This window comes from Apostichopus japonicus, chromosome 21, assembly GCF_037975245.1.
Source record: "Apostichopus japonicus isolate 1M-3 chromosome 21, ASM3797524v1, whole genome shotgun sequence".
Classification (NCBI taxonomy): Eukaryota; Metazoa; Echinodermata; class Holothuroidea; order Aspidochirotida; family Stichopodidae; genus Apostichopus; species Apostichopus japonicus.
The window spans coordinates 15392374-15401446 of NC_092581.1; the positions used below are offsets into that span (position 1 = coordinate 15392374).

Sequence of the window (9073 nt, forward strand, 5' to 3'; positions counted from 1 at the left end):
GTTCCCGATTGCTTCATAGTTTACTTACACTTAACTTACAATGAGAGGAGTCTTAATTCTTTGCTTGATGAAGTTCTGTGCTCGCTTTCGTTATAATCTGGGTTTATCAATACAGGTTAGCTTACTGCATGAAAGTGCAAAGTGCATTGTGATTACCAATATTTTAGATGCAGGGTTGCATGTGCGTTCTACAATACCTACTCAACCCAAAGTGTTCAACTTCAAAACAGCGAAAATGGAATTCAAATCTAAAGCAGAGGCTCTGCGTTCTCATTCTTTCAGAGTTAGTCTGAGAAGGTCAACAAACTTTTCAGCTTTCTCTTCATGTGAAAATCACCAAGGTGAGGACCACGCTGGACCATCAGCAAGAAACATTTAAAATTTTATTGTAAGTGAACTCTGATCGAGTTATAGATTATACTTTGGTATTGTGATGAACACATGCATGTTATAAGAGAACATGCATTTTCTGTAGAAAGGTTAAACACGTTGGGTTAATATCTCTCCAGTTTATTGCAGTAAAAATATGCACCATTGTCGAAAAAGTTGGAGTCAAACATATTTGGGGGGATATTATATTCAGCGTCCACAGAAGGAACATGCATGTTATATACAAAAATAAAGCATGACACCTTTGGACATATTTTTGTACATCAAACAATTGAGTAACAAAAAAAAAAGAGAAAAAGAAAAAGAACCTTTGAACATGATAGTAGATCATTTTTTTTTCAATGAATGAAACATCGAGAAGCAATAAGAGCGACGATCGCAGTGATGGAGAAGGGTATAATATTTAAACAAGGTGACAGCAGAGTGACAAGGTGGCAGCAGTGGGACAATGTGGCAGCAGTGGGACAAGGTGGCAGCAGTGGGACAATGTGGCAGCAGTGGGACAAGGTGGTAGTTGTGGGACTTACGACGGCATCATCAACAACAAGAACAGAGATGAAGACAAGAATGGAAATGACTCAACTACGACGGCGAAAGCAACATCAACATCATCAACTAACAAAATCAACATCAACAACTAGATAGACTATGATTACGACTAACCACAAAATATAACACAACGTTAACTAGGACGATGAGAACACTACTAGCGCGACTACAACTGTTACAATTTGCAGTAATATCCGTTACTACAGTTATCTCTGAGATGGAATATTAGCCAATTTTTCAAGTGTTTTTTTCCCCTATATCACTGGACCTCTTTCACTCGGTCACTTAGCGTTACCGAAAATACTCACCCAGTTTGAATCAAAAAGCGTTCTTGAGCGCCTTCGCCCCCTCGCCCCCTCGCCCCCTCGCCCCCTCGCCCCCTCGCCCCCTCGCCCCCTCGCCCCCTCGCCCCCTCGCCCCCTCGCCCCCTCGCCCCCTCGCCCCCTCGCCCCCTCGCCCCCTGTCTTACAGTTATCATTCAAGCTGACCTTTGGAACTCAGTCAACTTAAATAACCAGTGGCGTAGGAAGGTACTTTTGAGTGGGGGGGCTGAAGACTGATGGACGGTCTGGGGGAGGGGTCTAAGGGGAGGGGGTTCCCCTCCCCTTTGGAAATTTTTGCATTTCCAGGTGGCCTCAGATGCAATTTTGTGCAATGTAGCACATTTCAACACCCACTCCATTTTGTAAACTTAATTTTGTATTTTCACCTGGCCTTAGATGCAATTTGGTGCTCCAAATGAGATTTTCTTTCTCATTTGGAAATGAAAAAGGGGTTTTCTGACTTGCGAAGTGGGGGGGCGGAATGATACTTCCGCCCCTCCACATTTTTCACTGGGGGGCTGGCGCCCCCCAGCCCCCCGGTTCCTACGCCCTTGTAAATAACACATGTAACGCTATAATGAGACATGTACCTTTAATATTAACGCTGCAACGATTTCTTCTTTTTCCCCCCATTTTTTTTCTATACAAAAGGTGGTCAATCAATCAGTATACTATATGGTATGTTGACCTAGAATTTGCGTGGGGACCGGTCATTTGACCTGTCATAATGAAATTTATTCTTCAGCAGGCTCGTCTTTTATCTAACATCGTGAACTGTAAACATCGCAACTCAAACAGTAAATTTAGTTCGGTATCATAGTTTTGATATTGAACCGTTGTGTACACAATCCCAAGATATAATAGTCTAACATGTATATGATTGCGATAGCTGCATACCGACTCCCATAGTGAGTATATATGCAAGTAGTTTTGGGCTTACGTGCCACATATCACGGACGCTGATATATGGGAAAGACTATATAAGACTATACAACAATTCAACCGCGACCGCAGAAGAAATTAATACATTTATAATTTCTGTTTTCTTTTTTTGGTAAGTATTTTACTATTCTTAGAAACTGTAATGGGCCCAATGAGTGGTTCAAGCTGTTTGATTTTCGTGTTCAGGCTATCTTGGGATGAAGGAGAGGGGTATAAGAGGAATTTTTGTTTGTGTAATGAGGGATCTATAGATGCAAAGTGGTGCAATCATTTCCATAATTTCAACTATACATTTGTGTAATACACATTTGGGTGCGTGTGTTTTATAATATGAGCCATTTGAGAGGAAGCCTGAATCAGGGGCGTCGGAAGCTATTTGGGATTGGTACGGCAGATCAGAGTGTGGCCATCTATCATAATTATCGGGGGGACGTTTGGTAGGTCAAACTACGCTACGCGACACCATGGTTGGCGCGTAGCGTAATGGAGAAAAATTGAAAAATGTCTCCCAGATTGCAGGAAATGGCACTTCCCGAGCTTAAAAACAAGACCCCTGCCACCCGATTAATCTTCTGAAACACATTTTGAAGTATGTTTCATTTTGGTTCTTTATTTTTGCCATTTTTTTTTCTTAGTCCTACTTTTTTTTTTTTTTTTTTTTTTGGCGCCGTGAATATTGGTCCGGCGTTCGCCGGACCTGCCGTACCGGCTCCGACGCCCCTGTGAATAAAAATTTGAAGGAGGGGACAGGCATCGGCAGTAATTCCATCACTCAGAAATTGAATAGTTTCAATTTTTAACTGCAAGTAAAAATAGAAAGTTCATGAATAGTCGAGTATATAGCTTAAAGCAGATGTAACAAAGGTGAGATCCTACTCTTCCCCTCATTTCGCCTCCCGCACCCAGTAACACCGTTAAATAAGTTCTTTGAATTTACAGTGATTCTCCGTGTAGAAAGTATATAACCAACACTTGAAGATGCCGGGCACTCTGAGCACTTTATCGGATGATTATGGGTACGTCATTCTGGTTGGCGCCGGAAGCTTCTTTGTCAATATGTGGCTGTCCCGAAATGTGACGAAGGCGCGGAAAGAATTCAACGTTGAGGTATGAACAAAATAACAAATGAGTCGATGACTTATCTAGCGTAAACCATCTCTGTTTAGATATTAGTAACTTAATTGTATTTCTTTTAGTTATCCTGAAATTCATGACATGTGCAAGGTTCATTTCTTAGAAAGACTAAGCCAGTCGAAAAGTTGCTGTTTGCATATGATATCCAGCGGTGTCTATCCGATGGTTGGGGGGGGGGGGGTCTGAGACGGGCAGACTTATCAATGTAACTTGACATAGGCCACGTGATGTGTATGACTTTTGAACTCAAAGATGTTCGAAATGTTTGAGTCCATCCAGGTTGTTTTAATACCAATTTAACAATTTAACATGTGCTGCTTTAGATAACTTGAAACAGGCCATTCGAATGAACGTATGTATAGTGTTTTGCTTTTATAGCAATAGTTTGAAGAGATTGGGTTGGGGTAGCATCGTACTTTGGCCCCCTATATTAAAAGTTGCGGGGTCACCGGACCCTCTGCCCCATAGGACCGACTAATAATATGAAAAACATTAATTACATTTATTGAGTCATTAATTACTCGCTCACTCTCATACTCGCTCATTAAGAGTAAATTACAGTCAAACTGCAAATGGCGTTTTTTTTCTAGCACACTCACCTATAATTTTCCCACTTTTGCTAGAAATTGCTGACCTTTTGGGAAAATTACCTTCCTGCAGGTTCTGGATCTTCAAATAATTTCCAAAGAACGAGGAGTGTTAAATTAGACAATTTATTGTTCTAGCATATATTTATTTATCAAACAATTCGAAGGGTCAGAAGAACCCGGGTACAGAAAAGTAGTTATTTTCAAACCTTAAAACAAAACAAAAATAACTTGATACAGAAACATTTGCACGAAAGTAATCAGGGGAGACAAATAGACAGGAACGATCGAGTTCGCGGAACGGAAGAGAGGGAGGATATGGAGGAAGGAGAGAGGTGGAGATGGGGGGGGGGGGTAGGGAGGAAGGAGAGAGAGAGGTGGAGATAGGGGGAAGGAGGAAGGAGAGAGATGGAGATGGGGGTAGGGAGGAAGGAAAGTGAGAGGGAGAGGGGTGGCCATAGAAGCATATATCGATAAGATGTAGCTTTCATTACATCCTTTTGGAATACTTTTTGCTCGCTCGGCGTGCCGAAGAAAATGATGGAGAATCCAACCTCATTGTTTATATACATATACACATATATACATCATGAACATGTATCCAACTATGTTGCATGTCATAGTCTTTTGTTTTCTATATTGTTCTATTTGTTAGTATCCGGCGTTGTACTCTGATGACAGTAACGAATTTAACTGCGTACAAAGAGCACATCAAAACTTGTAAGTTTTAATGTAATATTCTTAAATAAATGAGAACTTTATTTGACAATTTAATTTACTTAATTTTGAAAATCATGTGAAACTGTTCTGAACTAACCATAAAATGAGTACTGATTTTAGTCGCCGTATCATCTCTTGTTTACCGTGTTTGGGTTCTTGAGGATCAAGGAAGAGAATGAATAGGGAATGGTGTGTGGAGGGGGAGGGGGTGGGGGGGGGGCTATAATCCTTAATTTCCGTATCACATTTATTGTCTTGCATTGTAATAGAAAATGTTGCTTCCGAAGCAGTCAGAGAACAAAAGTAAAAGTTGTGTGGAAATAATTTCTTTCTAACAGCCTGGAAATGTATCCGGTGTTTCTGTCACAACTCTTTATCGGTGGAACAAATTTTCCGGTAAGTTGAAGATAAATATCGTCACCATCACTCAGGTACTAGCATTCCTTATAGGTTACCTGTAAATGTAATTCTGTAATGACATCCAAACCTGTAGTGCGAGTACAACAGCATGAGTACGGGTACCAAGTAGGCTACAAGTCCCTTTGTTATGATTACCTCTTTGAGTACAATCCTCATGAACAATAGCTAGTGCATAACCTTGCACTAGTGTACACGATTTTCAAAATACCCGAGTACGCATACCGGAGTACGCATACGAGTACGCATATGAGTACAAATCAATGGGAGCGAGTACATCGATTATACAGGTAGACGTATGAGTACCAGTATGGTCTCACTACAAATCTAACGTCGTCGAATAATTAACATTACTTTCCTTTACCTTCAGCGTCTTGCATCAGGGTTTGGTATAATCTACCTCGCTGGTCGAGTTGCGTATGCGAAAGGATACTACACGGGAGGTTAGTGTACCTTATCTGTAATTTAGAGAAACATTCCGGAGATTTTACAAAACAAGAAACACTAAAGTGGGGGTGTGTCCTTGTTTTGATTAATTGCAGCAATCTGAATCTGAGTTATATACTCTGTAAAGGTTTTGGTAAATTTGCAGACTATAACCACAAAAGACTGATTTAAATCGTATCAACATTTATACTTTGCACGATACCTGATAGTGAGTGCGCATGCGCAATCTGGGTAGGAGGGGAATACTCTCCAGGTTATACCTGATCATTTATACAAAACCCACGTCGTTATTTTACTCCTATGTCATGAATATTCATCGCTTTCTTATACATCATCTTTACAGAGCCAAAGAATCGCTCTCGAGGTCGTTTCATGGTGGTTGGTTTACTTGGACTGCTGGGTCTGAACATTGCAACCGGTTTGCGCCAACTTGGTTTCTTTGCTACTTGTCCGGCCCGTGAGTGGGGCTTCCGCAACTGTTAATTCGTTCAGACAAATGATTGGCTCCAGGGTTATGGGCCGTGAGCCAGGTTGCGCCCAGCAGACAATATGTAACCGGGTCAACGTTTGAAGTATTCATTTCCATTTAGTAAGAAACTGAAAACACATCATTCTTTATCCAGTATCCTCTGCCTGGTTCCGTAATTGCTCCTTGGTCACGGGCTGTTCCCCCATCGACCCCCTCCCCCTCTTTCGTCTCACTCGACCTAGGACAGCAAGTTTCGTTGGTTTGTAGAAAAATTTAGACAGGATATGATAACAAAGTACCATAACAATTCCGTTAAGCTAAACTAAAGATGTCAAATTTCATTTTATATAAGGAAAAAAAATGAAATTCTCAAACTTGCATATGTATTTTCCTTTCATATATTTATGATCTTGTATGGACATCAAAATCGATATTCTGAATCCTTAGTCTAACTTCCTTTTTTACGTGGCATTGGCATGTTAATGTTAACTGATGTTTTCCTTAACTTTGTGACACAGATGGCATTCCACAAGTAGTCACAACGCATTTAAACGTCAATAGTTCCCTTACTTTCTGTTATTGCTATACATGAGTATCCCGGCTATAAATGATATTAGCTGGATTCGGAGTAGTATTGTGCGTTTCTTACAATTGCGGGGTGTGAGAAAAGGGGGGGGGTATTGGGAAAGTGTGCGGTGGGAGGGTGGGGGAACAGTCCTGTTAGAGCTGTGTCTATATGCAGGACTCTCGGTTCATCCAGGATGGTAAGGAGTATACAACAGTCTACATAACGGTTTATTTATACGGCTTCGGTTAGTACAGCCTGTAGAACACCTTCATGCAGTGAACTTCGGCATCATGCGTGTTGTGATAAGAACTAAATATAGTTTGCTTAAAATAAACATTAGGTAATTATCTTGTTTGAATAAAGTCGACATGTCTATAGGACGAGGCCTTGGAGGAAACATGACCCAGAGGCGATTTGTGTGTGGGCGCAATGAGTCAATGATGTGTTGTAAATATGACGGTAAAATGAAATTGGTTTATATTATTTCAAAGACAATTTGTTATTATTTTAGTTCTTGTTATGGATAATATGCCTGACCTAATTTTAAAAGTAATACACAAAACGTTAAGTACTCCACTCGCACTCTCGTCCAGCTCCCTCGTCCACTCGATCCCTCGTCCACTCGATCCCTCGTCCATTCGCTCCCTCGTCCACTCGATCCCTCGTCCACTCGATCCCTCATTCACTCGCTCCCTCGTCCACTCGATCCCTCGTCCACTCGATCCCTCGTCCACTCGATCCCTCGTCCATTCGCTCCCTCGTCCACTCGATCCCTCGTCCACTCGATCCCTCGTTCACTCGCTCCCTCGTCCACTCGATCCCTCGTCCACTATAGCTCCCTCGTCCACTCGATCCCTCGTCCACTAGACTCGCTCCCTCGTCCAATCGCTCACTCGATCCCTCGTCCATTCGCTCCCTCGTCCACTCGATCCCTCGTCCACTCGATCCCTCGTTCACTCGATCCCTCGTCCACTCGCTCCCTCGCCCACTCGCTCCCTCGTCCACTCGATCCCTCGTCCACTCGAGGAGCGGAGGAGCGGACGAGCGTTATATCTTAACAGCTGCCGTGGCGCAGCGGTAAGTGCTCTGTACCTGAAGAGCAAGACGTATTTTGGCTCCAAGGTTCGAACCCCAGTGAAGGCAGTTTGCTTTTACCGCTCTGATACGGTCTCTTGCTTCCATTAGGAACTTTAAATATCTCTTGCTTCGAGCGGACGAGCGGACGAGAGTTGCGGAGTTGCCTAATGAAGCCGAGAGTTTCTACCAGGCGTTATTTTTTCATGTCTAGTATTTAATGATTTTCATGATTTAGATTTTCCTTCTCTTTCATTTTCATTTCATTTCACTTTCATTTACATTGCCTTTCATTTTCATCACATTTCACTTTTATTTGCATTGTCTTTTCATTGTCATTTTTACGAGGTTAAATTAATGGCGAAATCATTTTTCTTATTTCCTTGTTTATTGCAGTACTATTTCTGAATTGAAATAATAAGGGCGCTGCCGGAATACGCCTGCCAGAGCCTTATATTTATACGGCTCTGACGCCTTCCTGCTGGCTTAGTATAGAACCAATTTGAGTGTCATGAAATGTCATGAAAACGAACGAATAATGTTCCTTACATCCATTTATGACGGTCATTTGATGGCACAACACATTTTACGGGGTGAAATTAAGCAATTAATGGGATCATTTATTTTTCTTATTTCCTTGCTTAGTGAGGTACTTTTGCATTGATTCGATGTGGGCGCAGCCGGAATACGCCTGCCTGCCGTCTAATAGAACCGCTTCGATTGTCATGAAATGTCATGAAAACGAAAGAATAATGTTCGTTACATTAATTTATAATTTATTATAATTTATGATGGTGATTTGATGGTTCAAAAAGTTTTACTGGGTTAAATTAAACAATTTATGGGCTGTCTTTATAATAATCTCAATTTAACATAATTGGACTATATATGTAAATATTTTTCCCTTTTTCTCAGGCTCAAACTGTCGAGTGTCGTGATGAAAACAAAATCACCGTTCGACGCTATACGCTAAACGCGCAGAATGTCATACAGAATTTTTACATAAATCGAATGTGCGGCTGAGTTTATATCTGCATTTTGCCCAATAGAATATCCTTCGAATTAATATATATATATATATATATATATATATATATATATATATATATATATATATATATATATATATATATAGTGTAATACTACACTTCCTATATACCCTCATGTAATGATTGGAGTGGTCCCGTACCCACACAAGGATATATTACATAATAAAATACCCCTTCCTCAAAAGTAAAGTACCACTAACTTCAAAATTTTAACAGTTTTTCACATAAATCGAACGTGCGGCTGAGTTTATATCTGCATTTTGCGTAATAGAATATCCTTCGAATTAATATGTGGTGTAACACTACACTTCCTATATACCCTCATGTAATGATTGGGGTCGTCCCGTACCCACACAAGGAAATATTACGTAATAAATACCCCTTCCTCAAAAGTAAAGTACCAC

General features: G+C 40.9%; 1 protein-coding gene across 2 annotated transcripts; it reads left to right on the forward strand.

Moving 5' to 3' along the window:
* Positions 1–2155: 2155 nt before the first annotated feature.
* LOC139962996 (glutathione S-transferase 3, mitochondrial-like) lies at positions 2156–7029 on the forward strand. 2 transcript variants are annotated; one of them, XM_071963441.1, is made up of 6 exons: positions 2156–2316; positions 3144–3311; positions 4581–4645; positions 4984–5041; positions 5433–5505; positions 5853–7029. In XM_071963441.1, the coding sequence occupies exons 2-6, from the start codon at positions 3183–3185 to the stop codon at positions 5990–5992; spliced, it is 465 nt and encodes a 154-aa protein (XP_071819542.1). In that variant the 5' UTR covers positions 2156–2316; positions 3144–3182; the 3' UTR covers positions 5993–7029. The 2 variants fall into 2 exon arrangements, with proteins under 2 accessions (XP_071819542.1, XP_071819543.1); XM_071963442.1 differs by having other exon boundaries at positions 2157–2316; positions 3159–3311.
* The last annotated feature ends 2044 nt before the right edge of the window (positions 7030–9073 follow it).